This window comes from Pantherophis guttatus, chromosome 1 (assembly GCF_059756535.1).
Source record: "Pantherophis guttatus breed Tessera chromosome 1, ASM5975653v1, whole genome shotgun sequence".
Taxonomy (NCBI): Eukaryota; Metazoa; Chordata; class Lepidosauria; order Squamata; family Colubridae; genus Pantherophis; species Pantherophis guttatus.
In genome coordinates, this window is record NC_142063.1 from 245,124,017 (window position 1) to 245,148,219 (window position 24,203).

Below are 24,203 nucleotides of genomic sequence, written 5' to 3' on the forward strand. Positions count from 1 at the left end.
TAAAAACCCAAGATGCTTTGATGCTGTGAGCGCTGCGCCAATCAGCGATCTCAATGTTACAAATGCTTACCAACATGGATGCCCCCATAGGTGCCTTCCTGCAGTATCAATAGCAGAAGTTCGTACAGCGAGGAAGGTCTGCGGGTCCCTCGGAATCTTCCATCCCGGGATGCCCGGAAAAATGCTGCGCGCCTCGCTCCGAGAGGTGTGTCGTCGTTGTTGTTTTGGCTGCTCCGGGAGTTATTTCTGTGGCTAGATCGGGGTTCTCCTTCTGTATTTGGGGGAGGCGCTTGATGTTCCAAGTATACTTGGCATGCAAAGGATAGAAATCCAGATAATTCAGGACTTTCAGTATTGCGTGGTGGGTAGTGCATTTCTAGGATTATTATTTTTTTTTGTAGGTTGTTGTTGTAGTAAGGGTAAAATAACGGATGACCAGTAGATGACAGCAAAGGGATATGGAAAGTTCAGATAGTAGTTCGTTCGGACTTTTGCAGGGCAGCCTGCAATCTTGGTAGTGTAAAAAGAAACCATACATGTCAGTAGTATACACACACAGAGAGAGACAGAGACAGAGACTCAAATAGTTACTTATGCTCAACATGATACAAATACAAATTTCTCACTAAATCCATACAAAATAAACCATCTATTTATATTTACATAAGAATATAACTGAGCTTAAATGGACTCCAGAGGATGGTAGAGGACAGGAAGGCCTGGAGGAACGTTGTCCATGGGATTGCGATGGGTCGGACACAACTTTGCAACTAACAACAAGAAGAAGAAGAATATAACCCGTACAGTTTATATAAGAGTAACCCCCAGTGAACACATTGAGGCCCTTCACCCTCAGAATTATGCTATTTGTTTAGCATACGGCATATTATACATGGACTAACAATATACATTTACATTGCATTTGTAGGTATATTATGCTATTTTTCAATGTGATGATAATATAATAGCCGTGTTTCCAAACAGGCAACTACATATGTACAAAACGGAGAGGCTGCAAGGGATTCTAGACCGTATTTGGCTACCTGATACTACCACGTCATCGTGATGATATGATTTATTGAGAAGATGTATTTAGTATTTGTAATTAAAAATGGAGCATAGTCTAAGATAGCAGTGGGGACTTGATTCCCCAAAAGCAGGACAAAATCTAAAAAATCTAATCTAGAACAATCCAGGTGGCGTTTGAATACTTAACAGTGCCTACCTGTAAGGAGAGCCTTATTTTGCAGAATATATCAAAAATTCATTCATTTTTACATAAATAAGAATAAGGATTCTACCATTGCGTTAATATTCTGGAATGCATTTATTTGTGGATCTCTTATTCTATTGCCTTGGCAAATACACACACATATATGTATATACATATATACAGTATACACACACACACACATACACACAGAACTTGTAATTTAAGGTTGAAACTGTAAGAGTATGTGACAATGACCTTGAGGGACTAAGGGAAGAGATGCTGCCTAAAAAATTATCATACAAGAGGACGAGATCTTAGTTATGTAAATGGTCAGAGAAAGAAATTTAGGAAAGACCTGCTTAATGGATCAGGCAATTGATAATGTTCAGCAGGAGATTTGTGCTTTCAAATTTGCAAGTTTTTGTTAATATGGTACTATCATGAAGTAGAATTAGCTCATCTGGTTGTATTTCTTTTCTGGTTTACCTGGAGGGAATTGGTAGAAACTAATTCATCAGAAAATGTTTTGTATCTCTAGAACTCCTCAATGAATACTTAAAAAGGGTTGAACCGCATTTTTCGGTTTGCATTGTAAGAAATTTCATAGTTCTTTTAACTCCTGTGATCTCTTATCATTTGTCTTGGTTTCAGATATAGCGCATGTTAATACTACCATAAAAAGAAATATTGTGGTTAAAGATGTAAATGTGATGTTAAACTTTATTTCTAACATATATTTTGCGAAGAATTTTGGTTCTTCGCTGACCTTGGGGCTCAGTGAAAAAGAATAATCTTACATAAATAAAAAATTATCCTCCTGGTACTATGGAATTGATTCACGATACAAATTGGTTACCTAGAATTGAACTAATTCTCTACTAAATATATATTATATGTTTCTCTTTTTTCTTTAACTTTTTCCTTTCCTTTTTGCATTATTTAATGTATTTTAATCATCACAAGTTATATAGGCTTTTTTCACTGTATAACTATAGTACTTTTTCTGTTCAAATTATTATACTTCTTTTCTTTTTTTCATTGTCATTTCAGATTTCTGCAGCACTGAAGAAAGGCCATGTCAGTTCAACTGAACTTTGTCAGAAATGTCTCTCATTAATAAAAACTACCAAATTTCTTAATGCTTACATAACAGTAATAGAAGACACAGCATTAAAACAAGCTCAGGCATCAGAGGAGAGATACAGACAAGGTAAGATACTACTATCAAACAGTTGCTCTATCTTAAAATTGTTAGCCTCTGAGCCTAATATTTTTTCCTCAAGAAAAATAATTAATAATTATCATAAGAAATATACCACTACTAAATTATTTTATTTATGCAACAGAAAAATCTCACTTCTGTTTGTTTAAAGTAACTGTCTATGGAGGTTCTCTGTTTAAAGTAACATTATTTTTCTCTGGGTTTCTCAGAGGTTGTAAATGGCCCACATATATTTGCTGGTTTAAATGTTGGCATGCTTCACAGGAAGAACTTAATATATGAGAGCAGGTAGTTTTTAGATTAGATGTTGTGTTTTCATAGATATTCCTATCTGAGAGAGAATTTATTGTTGAACCTATGTATCAATATGGAATTCCAAAATAATGTACACTTACTTCCCTTTACCTAGAGTTACCTAGAGTTGTAGACTTAGTTCACACAAAAAGCCATAATATGTCTTGTTTGTGTTTAGCAGGACATACAAACCCAAGAATATGGCTTATTGTGTTGTATGAATCAAGCCATTATGGCTTAATCAACATTTTGTGCATACAGATAATCCCTGAGTTACAACCAATCACTCAGTGACCATTCAAAGTTGCAGTGGATTTCTCCAAGGCTACTTACAACCCAGTTTCAAAATTCCACTGGCAGTATACACACACACACCATGCCATCTTGTGATCATATTTTAGACACTTGGCAACCGATCCCATTTACAGCTATTTGCAGCATCCTGCAGTCACATGTTCACAATTTATTACTTTTTTGGGTGTAAGCCAGTGTTAACTAATAGTTTCAGACATCCTTAGGGTGTAGTGGGTTTGCTTAACAACCACTGTGTTCTTCTAATGACTGCTGCAAAAAAGGGTTGTAAAGTCATTCATGGGGCGATCTGCTTAATGATCGCCATAACTTACAACCATAATTCTGGGCTTACTTACAGTTGTAAGTTGAGGTCTACCTATATTGTATTGTGGATTCATATTGTAATTTTAAAATCCTTATTTACTATTACTAGCAAAATACTCCCGAATAACTCTGACAAAACACTGATTTAATTTATCCTTGTATTCTTCATACTGAAGGTCAGCCATTGGGTGATTTAGATGGTATTCCTGTTGCTGTGAAAGACAACTTCAGCACTGCTGGCATTGAAACAACATGTGCATCCAAAATGTTAAAAGGTAAAGTAGATTTTTTTTAAAAAAAATCCATACTTTAGGGCTCTGATTCTTAGTGTCTTAATTGTCTCACATTAATCTAGGGGCTTTAATTGTGAAGCCTTTGATCATTTTGATATCAGTGCCAGAGTTTAGTCATAAGTTCATCAAATTCAAAATAATATTTCCCTACAAATTTTTGAATGAAGAAGTAACGGAAAAGGTAGGGAGAAAATCCAATATAGCTAATAAGAAAATGCAGTTGTTATTTGGCCATAAAATGCAGCCCCTGTGATTTTGAGACATTTCAGACTAATTTTTTAGTCTTCAACTGATCTGTGTGGGCAGTAAGTGAGTAGGAAATTGAGTTCTGCCATTAATAGCAGGAAACCAAGCAATTAGTTCCCAGTACCAGCGAATTCAAATTGCTGATTTCCTGATGCCATGGGCAAGACAATAACAGGATTAAAAAAAAGATTTTTTAATGTAGAAAGATGAGACCATAGATAACTGCCTGCCATTGAGGCAGATCATGGGTTCATCTAACCAAGTTTTATTTTATTTTTATTTTTTTAAAAAAGCAAAACTTTATTCATTCTTAAAAAAAACATTTAAAACATACAAAACATACAAAAGCTTGGTTAAATTAAAGGTTAACTTAATCAAGAAACAAATTTACATCTAACCAAGTTTTAACCATGTTCAGTGGCAGCATTTCTCTGTGCTTCAGAAACATTTTTTTCTATTCCTGTCTCGAATAATAGATTGAAATTGAAGTTTTGCAAACCACATGCTGTAAGACTGAGCCATATTTCTTATTTGTGGAGTCTGCTTGGAATGATGTCTGCATTATTGATATCTGCATTATTTATTTAATAAATTTGTTGCCCATCTCGCCACAAGGTGACACTTTTTATATTATACTTTTTGTTCCAGGCAATTTTTTGATGCACGTAGTTGTAACGTTATGTTGTAAAGACATAACTTGTAAATTTCAATTGAAATCCGTTGTTATTTTTCTGCCTATGGAAGAGCTCCACCAGCAGAACTGGATCCTTTTTTGCAGCCTTATTCCATCTGTATTTTGCAGGAAGAAGAGAGAAAGGCTACATTGTGAAAAGCAGAAATTTGCTCATGTGATGTGGATGTAGTCATAGTCCAAAGTGCAGCACTGATTTTATAGTTTGAACTTCTCTTGCAATCAGTATATCACACTGATGACTAACCTTTTTGCCGTCGTGTACCAAAAGCGAGGGGAACGCGGGGGGGGGGGGGCTGTCGCACACATGCATGCCCACACCCATGATTCAATGCCCCCCACGCATGTGCGCGCAACCTCCCTGTGCATGAGCATGCGACCCCCCTGTGCCCCGTTTTGGGCCTACCTGAACCTCCAGAGGCTGGAAACAGCCCATTTTCCGACTTTGGTAGGCCTGTTTTTCACACTCTCCAGGCTACAGAGGCTTTCTTACAGCCTGGGGAGGGCAAAAACGGATTTTTTGGGGAGAGGCATTGTGGACGAGGCCAGCCGAAAAAAAGCTGGCCAGCGCACGCATGCACGCTGGAGCTAGGGCAATGGCTCACGTGCCTGCAGATATGGCTCCGCCATCACAGGTATATCATAATAGAGAACCATGGTGGCGCAGTGGTTAGAATGTAATACTGCAGGCTAACTCTGGCTCACATTGCCAGGAGTTTGATTTCTTTCACCCTGACAGCGTTCGAGGTTGACTCAGCCTTCCATTGTTTTGAGGTCAGTGATTTGAAGACCCAGATTGTTGAGGGGAGGGGAATATGCTGACTCTGTAAACTATTTAGAGAGGTCTTTTCGACTGAAGACTCAAAAATCAGTCAGATATATCAAATTAATAAAATATTGTCGCAATGGTAAAACACTCTCAATTATTACAAGATAAAGTCTGTTAAGGATATTGTTGTTGTGTTACCAACCAGCAGAGTGTAGAGCACAGAGAAATGTTGCTCCTAACAGAGTCCTTAGCCAATCCAGTATTTACGTTTTTTTCAGGTTATATCCCCCCATACAATGCAACAGTAGTTCAGAAATTGCTGGATCAAGGAGCTGTACTGCTTGGAAAAACAAACCTAGACGAATTTGCCATGGGGTAAGTTGAATTAAATTCTTAAAAGGCAAAAAATAGCCTGCTTAATAATTCACAATTCTTAAAATTTCCTTTTTGACTTGCTCATCCTAGGTCTGGAAGTACAGATGGGGCATTTGGGCCAGTGCGGAACCCCTGGAGTTATTCAAGGCAGTACAGAGGAAAATGTGCACCAACCTCCCCTGCTCAACACGAGGATACTGGCTGGCTGATAACTGGAGGAAGCTCTGGTGGCAGTGCTGCCGCGGTATCATCTTTCACATGCTTTGCGTAAGAGGATCTCACAATCTTGAATTTAGAATATCATAATACAGGTGGTCCTTGGCTTACAACAGTTTGTTTAGTGACCGTTCAAAGTTACAACGGCAATGAAAAAAGAGACTCATGACCAGTATGACCGTTATAGCATCCCTATGGTCATGTGATCAAAATTCAGATGCTTGGTAATCGACTCATACTGGTATTTATGACGCTTGCAGTATCCCGGGATCACGTGATCCCCTTTTGAGACCTTCTGACAAGCAAAGCCAATGGAGGAGCCAGATTTAGTTAGCAACAATTTGACTAAATTTAACAGCTACAGTGATTCACTTAACAACTGTGGCAAGAAAAGTCGTAAAATGAGGCAAATTCACTTAACAAATGTTTCACTTGGTAACAGAAATATTAGGTTCAATTGTAGTAGTAAGTCGAGGACTACCTGTAGCACTGCTAAGTACCGTTTCAAGTTCTTTCTAAATTACAATGGAATTAAAGATACATTGGAATGCAAACTTGCCTCTCCTGAGAGCTGAAAGATGAATGGTCCAGTACAAAATCTAAAAATTACTGATTGGTCACACACATTTTAAGCGTAGCTTGTCTGTTTCTGCCTCAGCAGATGACAATATCTGGTCAATCTTGTCAGGTCAGACACACTTAATTTGTGGATAGGAGGCCATCAATAAATTTCAGAGCAGCAGGATAGGGTGAAAATAAAAAATACCAGAAGAAAGTAATGGTAAAGCACCTGTGTGTACTGTTGTTGAGAAAACTCCATGGAGTCTTCAGGAGTTAACTGGAAGGAAATGTAATTACGTCATTCATTCGTTCAAAAATGGCTTTCAGATAGCAGATATAAAAGGAGAGCCTAATGGAATACAGTTTTGTATTTGTTTCTGATTGTCATGTTTTTTTTTAAATTCAATTACAGGGCTCTGGGATCTGATACAGGAGGTTCCACAAGAAATCCAGCCTCCCTCTGTGGAGTTGTCGGTCTAAAGCCCAGCTATGGCCTCATTTCCCGCTATGGTCTCATCCCACTTGTGAACTCAATGGATGTCCCAGGCATTTTAACCAGATGTGTTGATGATGCAGCTGCTGTGTTAGGTACAACAATTACATGTTTCCTTAGGCATTTGTCCCAAGTTAGTTTAGTTTAGCAGTTTTTCTTTTTCCTGTTATCTCATGTGCCATTCCATTTCTTTCAGGTGTTCTTGGCGGGCATGACCCAAAAGATTCAACCACAGTGCAAGATCCCTTTTGTCCATTTCAGCTACCTAACTTGGTAGATATGAAGAATCTTTGCATTGGGGTGCCTAAGGTAAATGGGTGCATGATTAATGAGCATTAGGTTACATTAAATGTAATCCTAAATTGCATTAAATTAAGAAATTAGTGAGCATTAAGTTAGTGAGCACTAAATTTTAATTTAAATTAAATTAAACATGTAAGCATATTCTTCTATCTTTGATTCATGTTTTCAACTACAAAAGTAATAAAGCCAGTACAGAAGACAGAAACTCTGTGCCTCTCCAAATCTTGCTGGAGTAGAGCTTCTGCCAGTCTTAAAATGATGAATAGTCAGAGATAGTGGGAATTTAATAGAAGTTCCCTTACACAGGTTCCTTATTCCTAGTTTAACGAGTATGGCACTAATTGTATTATTATTTGGCATTAGGTTTTGTGTTGATTGTACTGATTCAACATCATTTACCAAAAATAATGTGAAATTTAAGCTTTTTATGGCAGATGTGACTCCAGATATTACTAAACTAATCTTGCAGGATCCAATCTGGGTTGATTAACAGGACCAAAGGTTGAGAGAGAAATTCCCTAAAGATGGGCTCCAGCATGAGTCCGAAAGCTCAGAAGAATAAATCTCTGGTCCCGCTGACCAACCCAAATTGGATCCTGCAAGATTAGTTTAGTAAAATCTGGAGATACATCTGCCACACCTGGTGACTGACCCAGATTGGATCCTGCAACATTATCCTGGGACACGTATATTTGCCTTCATTTGTAAACTAAACTTCTCAGCTGCATGAGGCACTACTGGCAATGGTGATAGATGTTAGAAGTTGCAGTTCACAATACATGAAGAGTAATACAACCATCTCATATTTCAAGAATAAAAATACATATTGCATGTTTTAGAGAGGATTGTGAAATCTTTGGTTATATTGTGATAACTTCAAATACCTTTCTGTCTTCTGAAGAGATATATGCCAGTGCCAGAGTAAAAATATGGAGGAAATATGTGGCATTTTTCTTTCAAAACTTTTTTTCCTTTACAAAAATTTAAATTTCAAAACCAAAATCTTGTATTCAAAATTCATGTTTGTAGACAATGAAGTTCACATTCTGAACATAAGACCAAAGTCTATGATTTCTCATTTTTCCATTCACTACTTAAATAAATTGAGAATTGATTTTTAAAAAATATATATATATAAATACAAATTTCTCCAAGGGCACTCTCCAGACCTCGAGAATTTCACCTCCATAATTCCCAGCCACATGGCCATTCCCGAGATTTATGCGAACTAGAATCCATACACCTGAAGAGTGTCCAGATTGATGGGGGGTATTAAAAAGAATTCACTGTACTGTTACAGAAAGAAAAGCATGTGGAATTAATTAACATGGCATTGGAACTTGTTAAAAACATATCCTTTATTTAATAAAGAACAGGCCTGAAATGGCAGATTACTTCCATGTAGCATCCATTTGCTATTGGCATTTCTGCAGATTAATGTTCTTCGGAGTTATTATGTTAGAAAAAAAAATAAGAGGATGGCGCTAGGTTTGATAATTGCATAACAGAAGAACTTAATATTAAACCTTGCTTTGTAAATTTCTACTGGTTCTAGTTAGCATGTGTGTGTTTGTTTTTTAACAAATGTGACTTGACTGCATATAATGCATAAAAACAACAAACAATATTAAATAAAAGCAGAAAAAAATAATTCAAGATAGCAGAAGAGATGACTATCATTGAACATGACACTCATCTTACGGGAAATGGCATTCTGTACTCTTCAAGAACAGCCCCATGTAGAGCTCATTATAGTAATGCATTCTAGTGGTGAGCAGGGCATGAGTAACTGTGAGTAAAGCCACCATTTAGAAGATGTATGCTCTTCTAAAGCTTCTTAAGCCTATTTTGGGATTTATAAAATGTCTTGAAATAAGTTCTTAGCATTGTTATTCATTCCATACTTAATGACTGCTACTACTTAATATTACTTAATATCATTCTTTTTCTCTGAGCAAGAGCCCATGTTATCTCAGGATTTTCCAAAAATAAGTTAACTCTGAGATTGGCTGCGGTTTAATATCAGACTCAGGGCCAACTTGGCTGCCCTATATAGAGAACTGTCCCCAATTCAGGTAGTCCTCGACTTACAACAGTTCATTTAATGACCCTTCAAAGTTACAACAGCACTGAAAGAAGGGACTTACGTATGACCGTTTTTCACACTTACGACCTTTGTAGCAGCTCATGATCACGAATCAAAATCCAGATGCTTGGCAATTGATTCATACTTCTGACAGTTGCAGTGTTCTGGGGTCACGCGAATCCCTTTGTGACCTTCTGACAAGCAAAGTCAATGGGGAAGTCAGATTCACTTAACAATCATGTTACTAATTTATCCACTGCAGTGATTCACTTAACAACTGTGGCAAGAAAGGTCGTAAAACAGGCCAAAACTTACTTAACAAATGTTTCACTTAACAACAGAAATTTTGGGCTCAATTGTGGTTGTAAGTCAAGGACTACCTGTACAGAATTAGAAATAAGGTATAATCCAGAAAGAAATTTCACTCTCAAACACAGGACTTTGCCATCCCACAATTCACTTGAGTATTTTTGACATTTTCAGATCAGATGAACCCTATGAAATGCTGCTGATTGTGCATAACATTCTACTTCCTCCCTCCCTCCCTCCAGGAATACCATACTGCAGGATTATCTAGTGAGACTCTGGCCGTGTGGTCCAAGGCAGCTGAGCTCTTTGAGAGAGCTGGAGCTAAAGTGATGGAAGTGAGCCTGCCCCATACCTCCTATTCCATTGTCTGTTATCATGTGTTATGTGCAGCAGAGGTAGCTTCTAATATGGCTCGATTCGATGGTCTGGAGTATGGTAAGCTTTCTCACTGCTGAATATTAAGTCGTCTCACATTTAGCATATTTGCAACAAAACTCTATGTAGTAAAAATCTTCGTAACAAAAGATAATATACCCTGTTTCCCCGAAAATAAGACATCCCCTGATAATAAGCCCAGTCGAGCTTTTGAGCGCATGCGCTAAAATAAGTCTCCCCCCAAAAATAAGCCCTCTCTGAAAATATTTAAACTGAGAGCTGGAAATCAGGTAAGACCAGCCCCATCTTGCTCCATGTGCCCCAAAATAATAAGACCTCCCCGAAAATAAGCCCAAGCGCTTATTTCAGGGTTCAAAAAAATATAAGACAGGGTCTTATTTTTAAGGAAACATGGTATTATTAAGAATGTTGGTTCTTCAATTAACAATTCATTTGGCAATAAGGGGCCCTATAAAATATGACTTCTAGGTAGTCTTCATTTGCAACATTCTTCTAATAATTTGTTCATCTGCCTAATCCTAAAGAAGCTTGCCAGGTACAGCAATGTGACAAGAATTGCATTCACACAATGTGTAAACCTTACACTGTTATTTGTTAAAAAAAGAAAAAACCATTACATACAATCAGATCAAGCAAAATAAAAACTATTGTATCATGGCTTAGTATGGTATGTGAGAAGAGCCAGTTTGGTTTTAAAGGACTATGTGCAGAAACCCAAGTTCTAATCTTCCTTTGGGTGGGTGGCCTTGGGCCGGCCACTCTCCCTTACCCCTACAAAGAAGGCAAGGGCAAACTATGCTATGCAGTTGCTAGGAGTCAAATACAAGGTTGGTTGAGTCTTAGTCAGAGTCAATAAATAGAAAGAGATTGTGGTTGATGTGGATGTTACAGGAAGTTAAAACATTTTAGCAGGAAGAACCTGATATTTAGCATATCTCCTTAATCTTATACTAAAGTTTGAGATAACAACAGGAAAAAATGGATTTAACATTTTATGAATACAAGTAATATTCTGAGACATTCCAGGAAGTTGTACTTCAATCTCTTTGTTTTGAGTGAGCCAGATATAAAAATAATTCTATTTCTAATTGTGGATTTGTTGATAACTTAGCACCTAGAAGTGAAAAACATAATTGGAAATAATGGCCTCAGAAATTAGAGAAAACCAGGATACAATAGGATTAGAGAAGAAATGCTCTACATTAACCTTTCTTAGAGTATCTCACTTAGGCATAAACATAGAAAATATTTAGACCTGGGAGGATAATCTACTTAGGCCAAGTATTGGAAATACTTCATTCTAAATTTATTTATGAGCCGTGGTGATGCAGTGATTAGAATGCAATACTGCAGGTTAATTCTGCTGACTGACGGCTGCAGTTCGACAGTTCAATCCTCACTGACTCAAGGTTGACTCAGCCTCCAATCCTTCCGAAGTGGGTAAAATGAGGACTCAGATTGTTGGGGGCAATATGCTGACTCTGTAAACCATTTAGAGAGGGCTGCAAAGCACTATGAAGCAGTAGATAAGTGTAGGTGCTATTGCTATTTATCTAAAACATTATAACCAACTCTGGATGGCTCCCAATTACAAGTTAAAACAACATACAAAACCGTATTGAACTATAAAACTAAACTTATTAAATCATTAAAAACAACAAAAACCTGATATCAAGTCAACCTTCTAATGTGCAATTATCCAATCTTATTCCAGTGCCATGTCTTATGGAAGGCTGGGAGGGTAGAGGCTGTGCACCTCAGGGGGCAGAGTGCTCCAATGGACAAGGGCTGCCACGGAAAAGGCATGCTTCCTAGCTTCTCCATTAGATGGCAGTATTGAAGGGAAAGGAGTAGGACCTTACCCGCTTAATGTTTACCAAATCCACAATGATTGTAATATGATAAAATATGGAGCCCTAGTATATGTAGAGCTCCTTTCTACTGTTCAGTGGTTCTCTATGGAATTATTTGAGAAGTTTTCATACTTTTCATTATTGAATAGGAATATAGAAAATTTAATTTGATTATTACATCTGGATTAAACTAAGGTATGATGAAGTCTATTTCTTGTTCATTTATTTCACATATCTTTTTGTCTTTGTGGAAAAAGCAAAGTAGGAACCAAAGTTCCAGACAAGCCTTGATTTCAGATCTTGGTTTAATGTTGGCATGTAAATCTTTCAATATATTAACCCAGGTATTCTAGGTAAGGTATCAATGGGAATGACACTTAATTTTAGCTCTCTCTCTCCCTCTCATTTCCTTCTTCAGCAAGAACCAGGAAAAAGAAAGAGACATAAAAAGGTCACATTTAATCATCTTTGGGGAGGATTTCTGGCTCTTTGTACCATCCTTTTTGTGCAAGAAGGTTCAGCTCACTCCTCCTAACTGCTAGATGAGGTGTCAGCTGTTAAAACCCATGTGAAATGTTTAGCTTTTGGGCAGATGAATACCATATTTTTCGGAGTATAAGATACATCTTTTTCCCCCAAAAAAGAGGGTGAAAATCTGGGTGCGTCTGATACTCTGAATGTAGCCCCGCCCAGCTTCTCAAGGTTTCAGGGGCTGAAAAAAGCATCAGAAAAGAAGCTTCAGAAAAGAAGCCCCCAAACAGAGCTCCAGAGGCTTTTTTTCTGAACCTGTTTCGGAGGCTTTCAGAGGCAGGAAAAAGTTTTTTCTGAAACAGAGTTTCAGAAGTCTCAGAGGCAGAAAAAAAAGCAAGGCACAGCGCTCACAACCAAGGAACCTGTTGCTAAAATTCACCTCTGGGAACAGCTGATTGGGGGTATTCCAGGATCCACCTGCCAATCAACTTTTTTCTTATTTTCCTCCCCCAAAACTAAGGTGCGTCTTATACTCTGAAAAATACGGTAAATGAAATATAACGGGTTTAGCCACAATAAGAAGTCTGTCTTTGATAGCCTTTTATGCTGAATGGGATCGTGTAGTTTAATCAGCTTTTAAGGTTTGGGGGATGTATTTGTCATACTGGTTGCTTCTCCTTTTAGGGCATCGCAGCAGTGCCGAGCAGTCCACAGAAGCTTTGATTGCAGCCACACGCCGGGAAGGTTTTAATGATGTTGTAAGGGGAAGAATTCTATCAGGGAACTACTTCTTGCTAAAACAGTAAGTTTCACAGTAAGTTTAAGGCTCAAAGTTACAAAACCGACATTTTATTTGTTGTTCAATTAAGGGAGAAACTACGCAAGGGTACGAGATTTTTTTCATCTTGCCAAATCAGTATTATCATTATTACTGGTTTGGCTTTAGAAGTAATAGATGGCAAAACTCTTATACAGGCAGTCCTCGATTTACAATCACAATTGAGTCCAAAATTTCCATTGCTAAACAAGACAGTTGTTAAGGGAGTTTTGTCCCATTTTACAACCTGGGTCACCACAGTTGTTGAGTGAATCAGTGCAGTTATTAAGCGAATCTGACTTCCTCCATTGACTTTGCTTGTCAGAAGCCAGCTGGAAAGGTTACAGATGGTGATCTCATGACCCCAGGACAGTACAACCATCAAAAATACATTCCAGTTGCCAAGCATCTGAATTTTGTTTACATAACCATGGCAATGCTACAATGGTCATAAGTGTGAAAAACGATACATCACTTTTGTCACTGCCATTATAACTTTGAATGGTCACTAAACCAGAAGGTTGTAAATCGAGGACTATCTGTACTTTAAAATTCTGCATAATCCAGTAGGTCAAGAATTTATTTTATTTGTTAAGGGAACTTGATGATTAAATCCTCCCCCTGCAGCCCCATTAAGATGACTGAATAAAAGGAAACTTCCAGTTGTGTTAAAATTTATATTCAGAAAGTTATTTTATATCTTTAAAGCAGGGACACATATAGCTCCTAAATCCCAAAGTTCACCCATTCTTTTTATAAAGGACTTGAAGCCCCCCCAGATGTTACTAAACTGAAACTCTGAGAGAGATGGATGGTTAAAGATAGCAACTTTAAAAATAAATAAATAAACTTTCAGCATCATTAATAAGCAGAGGCAATAGTGATCATTGCTGGCACTGAAGTTCATGTTTATTCATTTATGAGGCTCAGTGGCATAGATGGGTGATGCCAGGTGTTTAGAGATGGCCTGATAATAAGTTCAATAGTCCAAAATCTGGGGGTATCCCAATAGTTAGAATAGTTAGCTTGGGGAAGTGCAGTATGAAAGTATTTAGGGTCCACCAGTATAATGGTTCACTGTACATTTTTAGTTTCTTACGGGAGTTCCTCCCTTCCCCTTAGGAATTACGAGAAATATTTCATCAAAGCTCAGAAAGTGAGAAGACTCATAGCCACTGATTTTGAAAAACTCTTCAGTTCTGGTGTGGATGTACTGCTCACCCCAACTACCTTGAATCAGGCTATGTTGTATCAAGAATTCATCAAGGAAGACAACAGGACTCGCAGCACACAGGATGATATCTTCACTCAGGCTGCCAACATGGCCGGTAAAAAAAAGTGGAAGTTTTTATTGTAGACACTCTTTGTTTTGTGAATTAAAACCAGGCAACAATTCTTTTGTTCAGTACATAAAAGCTTCCAACCTTCAGGACAATCTGGTCCTTTACAAAACATATTCACTGTAGAGTTTCCCATCATGACACTAAATGACAAAACAATATTTGTTTTTATTTATTTATTTAAAATATTCTGTAGCTCCCCATCTTCTAGCCAATTCTGGGCATCTCCCAGTGAAAAGTTTAAAGAACCAAAAAAAAAAAAAAAACCCTATTAAGACTGAAAAACTAAACACATTAAAACATTAAATACAACAAAGACCAGGCACCAAGTCAGACTTCTAATGGACAATCAGATGTGATTGACCTTGGCTTATTTGATACTGCAATCTTCACTTGTAGCTATTCAAAGTATTGCCAATTGACATTTTGTCCAAGTTTGCGTAAATCCCTATACTAGATCAACTGAAAGTTTGCAAAATTATGTTTGATTTTCTGATTTTTTTCAGATGATCTTGATCAGACAAAACAATAATCCAAAATAAGAGGGAGGAAATAATTAGTTGTGTTTATGCCATGAGGAGTTTTGGTGGTACATGGAATTGTAACAAGAACAACTCCTGAAGTTTAGTTACACCAGTACTCTGCCAAAGCTCGATCAATTATGTCTTTGAGTACATTTGTATGTAATTTTATAAATTAGCAAGTATGAGCAAATAAATACGTGGTCGCTGAATTTACCTGTTTAGCAGGGGGATAATTTGTTGGGATGAAACCCACATGAAAAAAACCAAACATTTTCAAGTGATTTTCCATATTAGTTTATCCAAGCAGGAGTTAGTGGATAATGAGTGAGAAATTAAATTCAGTATATTTGGAATTCTTAATCTGAGGCTATAATAATGAATAGTTAGGAAGAATATTTGAACCTCAGAATGATGAAACCTTGCTCGTGCCCCAGTAAAGGACAATTTGCATCAATCATCCATATATATTTCAAGACACTAGAGATCTGGGGTTAAATCATTATATTATCTAATCATAAATAGTTATTATCAATGCTTATAAAAGAAATGTTTTAAGAAGAAATGAAGGTTGTTGTTTTTTTTATCTTAATTAAATACATCTTGAAAAGCTACAAAACTAAATTAAATATTTGCCTTCAAGAGAAAGATATGCTTTTACTTTAGTTTTTCTGTTGTACTGAATGTTCCTTATCAGATAATGCAAAGAAAGAAAGAAATGTTTGTTTATCTTTCAGGGTTGCCAGCTGTAAGTGTTCCTTCAGCCCTCTCAGGAAAAGGCTTACCGATTGGATTGCAATTTATTGGCCGGGCTTTTCATGAGCTGCAGCTTCTCACCGTAGCCAGATGGTTTGAAACACAAGTGCAATTCCCTGCCTTAGACCTAGAAGGAATCATGGATCCTCTAGATACCATGTCTCACCAGGAGAAGTCAGCGTTTTTTTCATGAACAATGATGGGACTCTATTATTTATACAATAAAAAAAAAAGATTTAGAAAAGTACAAATCTGTGTGTATCAAAGCGGTCAATGTACTATTTTTTATAAATGAAACACTTCTTATTAAAGACTAAAATAACAGAGTTAAATCATCCAGGTTATTTATTGAGCAATCACACTGTTTTCAAGTTTAGAATTGATAGATTCTAAAGCACTGTTCAATAAAAGGCTAGTCGATTTTTACAGTACAGTCGTTAAATTTCACGGATGATTGTTAATGTGAGTGAAAAGGGTTGATGTTCTGTTTATTATTCCAAAGTGCTAGGCATGCGGGCATCATATATGGGCAAAACATGGATACGTAATTCAAAACGCTAATAGTGCAAGCAAGATTTAAAGAGGAATATGAATATCAGATCAGCCTCAGTGTTCCCTGACTTTTCATCTTTTTGACTGAATTTCAAGTAAATGGGCTGTCTTGCAGATTTTCTGATGAAGGGAAGAAGCTTGCCTCTATGTTCTTCAATTCATTTAGTTATAAGGATGTTCCACTTTATTTTGTAGCCCGAGTACTAGAAAACTACATAAATGTAAAGACAGCAATTTAGTCAAATTGGTTGCAGGTTTAAAGTAACTTTGTTTGTATTTCTTTCTTAATTTTAAATGAAGACTCGAAAAGCACGCACACACACACACACACACACACACCCCAAATTAATTGCTCCTAGATCAATTTTGCCCTTCTGACATCGATTCTGTTTTGTAATCTGATTTGTCTTTTAAAATCCTATTTGTTAGCCTTGGTATAATATCATATAATCATTATTATCTTAGGGGCCTTCAAAATATATTTCTTCTTCAAAGAAGTAGCTAATCTAGATGTTTAATTCTGCACATGGTCAGGACAACTAATTAGAATATACTGAAACTGTTTTACTTCCTTTTTGAAAATGAAATGTTTTTACCACTAATCTCTATGTAGAAAGGACAAATAACATTTATACAAAACACAAATAAGGAAAGCTTTATATTTTCAGAATTTGAACAGAGACTCCTCTCGACCATTGCACGGTGCCCATATTCCCAGGGTGCCATTCCTTGGGTTGGGGGGGGGGGGGCGGTCTTAAGCAGCAGCCTCGATTAATCTCCAACTCAGCTGCTGCTTCAGCAAAAAATTGCAAGGATAGCAATGCAGTTTTGCAAGGAGTTGTGGGCCTGGTGATCCCCACTGGTGGTGTTTCAACCCAGGAGGGAAGATTATTTCAAACCTTTCTGGCTGTTTTGTGTTCCCAAGGGATATTCAGCAAAAAATAATTATTATTATAGCAGTCATCGGGCCAGCTGAACCTCCTGACCTTTTTCTTAGCCTTTCTACCATAGAATTGTGTCTTCAGATGAGCCTTAGGAAAATCAAAAGGAAGGTGCTGAAACCCAGGAGACAACTTGCATCCAGGGAAGAGTGTAATAAATTCCCTTTTTGAATCAATGGAGGTCAAATATCTAAATATTTAAAAGAGTTTATTGGGAAAAGAGAATTACAGGGAAAGCGAAGGAAGCAATCGCAAACTAGTTAACTAAGGTGTTAACTAATTACCTCATTGAATAAAACACATACTTATTGCCAAGAAGAGAGTGAGAGAGAGAACTTTGAGACTTTGGTTGGTTGCTGGTGGGAAGGTCCTTCTTTATCTCTCTGGCCCCTTCTTTAAGCACTTCTTCCAAGCCTAATTGAATGAGGGGATTTTTAGAAAGCCAGAGTCTTTGGAGAGACTGATTCACTTTGTCCAGTCAAGGACAGTAGTTCTTTTCTGACACATTGGGATTAGCCCAGTGGTGAAATGTAAAATTTGTTACTACTGGTTCTGTGGGCGTGGCTTGGTGGTGGTGGGGGGTAATGTGACTGGGTGGGTGTGGCCAACTTTTTTTTTTTTTAAGCATTTTTTTTTACAACCTTAAGAGGTTGCAGGAAAAAATGCTTTTAGAAGCCTCTGACGATCAGGCAACTCAGTTGGGATCGCCAGAGGCTTTTAAAGGCATTTTCTTTTCTACAACCTCTTCCGCCGAAGAAGTTGCAAAAAAAAATGCTTTTAGAAGCCTCTGACGATCCCAGCTGAGCCGCGCGATCATCAGGGGCTTTTTTTTTTTTTTAAACTTTTAAAAGCATTTTTTCGGCTGAAGAGGTTGCAGGAAAAAATGCTTTTAAAAGTTAAAAAAACAGCCTCTAATGATCACACAGCTCGGCTGGGCATGGGGGGGTGGACAGGGATTTTTGCTACCGGTTCTCCGAATTACCCGCCACCATCACTACCGGATCGAGCGATCCAGTCCAAACCAGGAGCATTTGACTAGCCTACAAATCAGGAATGACCCAGGGATTAAACTCACCTTCCTAATGAACCTGGATGGAATGATGAAAGTATGGAAGAATGAGAGTCCGTTCCCTCTTTTATAAAAATTACATGGGAGATGCTTTTCTGGGAAAGAAAAACAAATCCATATTTTCAGGCCTGTTAGCATAGGATCAATTTACCAGGTTGTTTAGGAGGCACTGTTGGACTAGGTCGAACCTGAGGATTATCAACTAAATATTGATAGGGTAAAATAGCAAGAAGATGACAAAGGGCCCGTCAGTGGACTTCCAAACAGGAGGATCCCAAATGATCACTCAAATTATCCTTTCTGCGCTGAAACCTAAGATCTTGTTCAATGTGGGGGGGAAGTAACCTATTTAAGTGATTTTTTTGGGGGGGAATTCTGCCTGCTCTTGTTTTTTTTATTACACTCTATTCACAACCAAATAATTTTTGTAATTAAAAGTTGGCTTTATTTAGCTCATTTCCAATGTTTCCCCTTGTTCCAGATGCAGGCCTACATAATTAGTTTAAAGAACAAGAAGATCTCTCTATCTGGGCAGGCTGGAAGAGTCAAGACAATCAACCAGACTGGTGCCATTACCTTTTACTGAGAATCCTTGAGGAAAAAAGAGAGTTTAAATTGTTTATAATTCATGATTTCTATTGACTTATGCCAAGCATGCTCGAGTTACTAGGCTGACTGATGGCTTTATTTTTTAACAACCTAGAACTAAGGAGAAATTTCCTGATAGTTAGAACAATTAATCAGTGGAACAACTTGCCTCCAGAAGTTGTGAATGCTCCAACACTAGAAGTTTTTAAGAAGATATTGGATAACCATTTATCTGAAGCGGTGTAGGGTTTCCTGCCTGAGTAGGGAGTTGGACTAGAAGACCTCTAGTCCAACTCCCTTCGAAGGTCCCTTCCAACTCTGTTATTCTATTCTATTCTATTCTATTCTATTCTATTCTATTCTATTCTATTCTATTCTATTCTATTCTATTCTATTCTATTCCTGCAGTTTTGTAAAAAAAAATGTATTAGTGGCATTAAAAAGGATGTTTCCAGATATGTTTCTGAGTTATATAAAAAAAATTCAGGGAGTTCCTCAATCAGAATCATCCCCCGTTGGAAGTGGGCACTCTGAGCCTTCTCTCACAATCCCTCTATACAGGAAAATCTTATGTTTGTTCCTTGAAAGCAAAAGAAAAAGCTCAGGAATTCCAAGAAAGTGCAATTAGCCAGGTTTCCAAAAGGGGGCACTCTGTGGTCAGCCGGCTGAGTTTGCCATTTCCACTTGTTTAATATTGCACATGGAGGTTGCAATCTCTTTGTGGAAAGGACTTTTTGTTATTTAATTAGGAGGGTCTCTAACATTCTGGAAGGAATGTTTACCTGAATAAGCTGGTGCCTCCTGCTACAATAATTCTTATCAGCAGCAAGTCGTAAAAACTTTTTAAAAACAAATACTGATCGCTGAATGCTGCAGTTGGGATTCAATGGACGGAAGGCAACTTCATTTTTTAAAATGGGTTTTCAAGAAAGATTGTATCAGCCAGGGGTGAAATCCAGCAGGTTCTGGAGAACCGGTAGCAGAAATGTTGAGCAGTTTGAAGAACCGGTAGCGGAAATTTTGAGTAGTTTGGAGAACTGGCAAATACCACCTCTGACTGGCCCGAGTGGGGTGGGAATGGAGATTTTGCAATATCCTTCCCCCAGGAGTGGGGAGGGAATGGGGATTTTGCAGTATCCTTCCCCTGGAGTGGGGTGGGAGTGGAGATTTTGTAGTATCCTTCCTCTGCCATGCCCAAGCCAAACTCCAGAACCGGTAGTAAAAAAAATTGGATTTCACCATTGGTATCAACCATTATCAAGATATTTAGATTTTAATATTGATTTGTAGATTGGTGGATGTCCCAAAGATGCTTTTTCAAGAACAACCTTTGGGACAACCATGACCTGGATGACTGAGAATCTCCATAGACATTTAGGGATTCATGAAGTTTCTTCCAGCTCTGTGAATGGAGATCTCGAAAAAGTAAGGTTGGGAATCTGGGCAGTCCTCATCTCGAAAGACAAGCCTTTCAAACAGCCTTTCCATCTTTAATCTATCTGATTCTCAACAACAACCCCCCAAAATTGTATTTTTGAATGTCCTGCACAAGGAAGATAAGTATTTGCATTTGGCCAATATAGGATTTCAATGAAAGGAAACAGAATAATACCACATATCCCCTCCTGCCGTTTTATCTCTTTTTCTCAAATGAGGGGTGTTTTTTAATCCCCGCTCTGGCCCCAGGCTTAATTCATTCAAGGCTGTGAATGCGGAAGGCTCTTTTAAAATGGCTGCTGCTGCTGCTGTAAATGTATTTCTGTTTGGGAATCAAGATTTAAGAGTTAGTAACCATAGCAATCAACAAGCTTATCTCACTGAGGTGTACAGCCATTCCTTTCTCTTTTACCACGCTGGCAAGCTATTCATTAAACCATCACCTGTGGGTTCTTCCATGCAAGCTCATTATGCAAATGCCACATTTCCATGCTGGCCCACATTTACACTATAAAGATGCTAATGAATTATCATGACGTTGCAGCCATTTCAGGACATAAAATGTTAAGGAAGAGAGAGTGGGTGGAATAAGGTCTTCAAGCATTTTTTCTCTCACTAGAAGATTTTTTTCTCTCACTAGATCATCATTTTTATTAGTAGTACTATTGCGACTTTTAAATAAAATAATGGTTTAAATTTTGTCATAATGGCTCTATCTTTCATTGGGGGGGGTATAGGTAGTCATTTTGTAAGTCTCACTGCTACATGGTTGTCAGAAGCCAAGAAAGAAAAGAGAATGAAAAAGGCACTGACTATTCTGCATTATTAGATTCTTCGGTTTGGGATGCATAGATAAGGCTTCTCACATTGAATATTTATGTTTATTATCATGTAGAGAAATATCCAAAATACCATAGGCAAAATCAGCCATTCCTCTATTTATGTCCTCTCTGTAAGTTAAATGTTCATGGTTCAAAGGCCCAGTGGATCAGGCCAGCGCTGGAGCAGAACAGGCTAGTGTAGACAATATATGGTAGACAATATACTGTAGACAATATATGGTAACAGCAGCAAGGCAACTTATAAGCACAAAGTTTGGAAACATACAGAAGTACCCACCACAATGGAAGACTAGATTATGAAGATGACAGAACTTGCAGAGATGGCAAAATTGACTTGTTTGGTTAGAGAAAAAACAATAACTACTTTCATGAAAGACTGGAAACCTTTTATGGACTTTTTGCTGAAATAGGATAAAAGTGAACTGGGGTTGTTGATTAAAAAGGTTGAATATGGAAAGAAGGGAACTGTATGATATAGTTCTAAGGAAAGAGAAAAGATAAAGGTTATTTTTAACTTTGAAAGAAGATTGGAAGCTGCTTCCTTAACTTTTTTTCCCTCTGTTTCAAACACTTTTTCTTCTTTCTTTTTCTATTTTTATTTTATACATTGGTTCTTGCTTATCATTTAATTATGTAAAAACTTTCAATAAAACTATAATTACATTTTTAAAAAATAATAAATATCCAGATCCCTGCTCTTCACCTCAGTCTAAAATAGATAAACCTGCCCTAATCTTTAGTTATTCAAATATGTTGGGTTATACTACTATCACCAGGCACGAAGGCTCAACATAATAACATTATCATTTATTTGGAGGTCTTACAATAAATAGTAAGTGAAGGTGTCAAGAACTGGCGTATGAATAGTAGTGTGAGTGGCGTTGCCAAAGATATCCTCTACTATTACATGTTTATTTGCTGGATAGAAATAGAATAACAGAGTTGGAAGGGAGCTTGGAGGTCTTCTAATCCAATCCCCTGCTCAAACAGGAGACCCTATATGATTTCAGACAAGTAGTTGTCCAATCTCTTCTTAAAAGGAACATCCATAACTTCTGAAGGCAAGCTGTTCCACTGATTACTTGTTTTAACTGTCAGGAAGTTTCTCCTTAGTTGTAGGCTGGTTCTCTCCTTGATTAGTTTCCATCCATTGCTTTTTGTTTTGCCTTCAGGTACTTTGGAGAGTAAGTTGACCCCCTCTTCTTTGTTGGCAGCTCCTTAGATATTGGAATATACACTCAGTAACAAAACTACTACTTATTTTACAAATTTATTTTTTTACCCAATGTGGCTAAAAGAGGTTTATGAATGTGGTATGAGGGCTCAGGGCTGTCAGAAAGCAACTGGTACAGGAAGATTACCATTTATTGACCAAAGTCATAAAAAAAAACCCAGCTAGAACACATAGTACTTAGTAAATCTGTTTGATTAAAGCAATAATATTTAACCATAAACAAAGCCTGAGATGTCAGATTACAAAGGTCATCTTTTAACCTTGATCTGAAAAGAAACTGAATGGTTCACATCATGGCCCTAAGAACTATGACTTATTGACCGAGACAAAATGTCCTAATTATCCAGGGCCTGTCTCTCATGATGGCCAATCTAGCACGGCCCAATTAAGCGATGCAAGGAAATTACTTTTTCTCCCCAAATGCAAGCTTTCACATTTCTCCCCATTAAATCTCATTCTGTTTGAGTAGGGAGATTAAGTAGAATGCTACACGGATTCTGAGATTGGAACAATGATGCATTGGAATGTTTTCTGTCCGGAATTGAGAGGTTTATCCTTTTTTTCAAAAGCATTCTCCTCTGCTACCGCTTTCTCCACCCCTTTTGAGTTATTTTTGATAAAATCTGAGCCAACTGGTGCCAACAAAACAATCTGCTTTGATCCAGGATGCTGTTTGGCTCAGTGGCCTCCGTTTTTATGCAAAGGAGATCGCAATCCCCTAGGGTACAAAACAGGTTCTTCAAGCTAAAGGGTCCAGTTTTTTTTTTCAGAATGGAAAGGAGCACCTCTTTTCATCTTTCAGTAGAAAAAAAATGTCCCAGAATTATAAAAAAATAGGATGCTGCAGTTGATTTAATCAGATGCCTTGGCTGGTCTGTGATATGACCAGATAAATTCTCTCTGTACATGTAAATTGTCTTTCCTTCCTTCCTTCCTCTTTCCCTTCCTTCCTTCATTCCTTCCTTCCTCCCTTCCTCCCTTCCTTCCCCTCTCTCTTTCTCTTCTTCCCTCTGAAGAAATAAAAATGAATTTAAGAAATGGATCTGAAGCTCATTGTCAAATATACCAGGAGCAAAGACACAATTTTGCTATATTGATGGTCAGCCGAAACATCCATCCTGTTCACACCCAGTGATTTAGTTTTATTTTTTAAAAATATTATTTAATTATTATTAATATATAATAGTATATAGAATATTATTATTATTATTATTATTATTATTATTATTATTATTATTATTTTGTTATTATTAAGAGCCTTGATAGTACAGGGGTTTAGTGCACCCTGTAATTAACACAGCTGCCTGCAATTTCTGCTGGTTCGAATCTCTCCAAGGCTCAAGGTTGACTCAGCCTTCCATCCTTTCTAAGGTAGGTGAAATGAGGACCCAGTTTGTGGGGGCAATAAGCTGACTTGTATAAAACATACAAAAGAATGAAGGCTATTGCTTAACGCATTGTAAGCCGCCCTGAGTCTCCGGAGAAGGGCGGCATATAAATCAAATTAAAAAAAAAATTTATTGTTATTATTAGTTTTAAAAGGCCTAGAAATACAGTCTCCATAAAGAGACTGGATTTTTCCATAAAGAGACATATTTTTAAAAAATGTATTTGATTATTTATATCCCACCTTTATTATTTTTACAAATAACTCAAAGTGGAGAACATACCCAAAACACTTCCTCTCTTATTTTCCC

General features: G+C 37.4%; 1 protein-coding gene across 1 annotated transcript; it reads left to right on the forward strand.

The window, feature by feature from the left end:
* The first annotated feature begins 33 nt into the window (after window positions 1-33).
* Window positions 34-16,175, forward strand: QRSL1 (glutaminyl-tRNA amidotransferase subunit QRSL1). The gene is made up of 11 exons (XM_034409097.3): window positions 34-205; window positions 2,264-2,423; window positions 3,524-3,622; window positions 5,625-5,721; window positions 5,812-5,988; window positions 6,911-7,086; window positions 7,188-7,300; window positions 9,932-10,124; window positions 13,094-13,211; window positions 14,349-14,554; window positions 15,825-16,175. Exons 1-11 carry the CDS (start codon window positions 170-172, stop codon window positions 16,034-16,036), a joined length of 1,587 nt encoding a protein of 528 aa, XP_034264988.2. The 5' UTR covers window positions 34-169; the 3' UTR covers window positions 16,037-16,175.
* The last annotated feature ends 8,028 nt before the right edge of the window (window positions 16,176-24,203 follow it).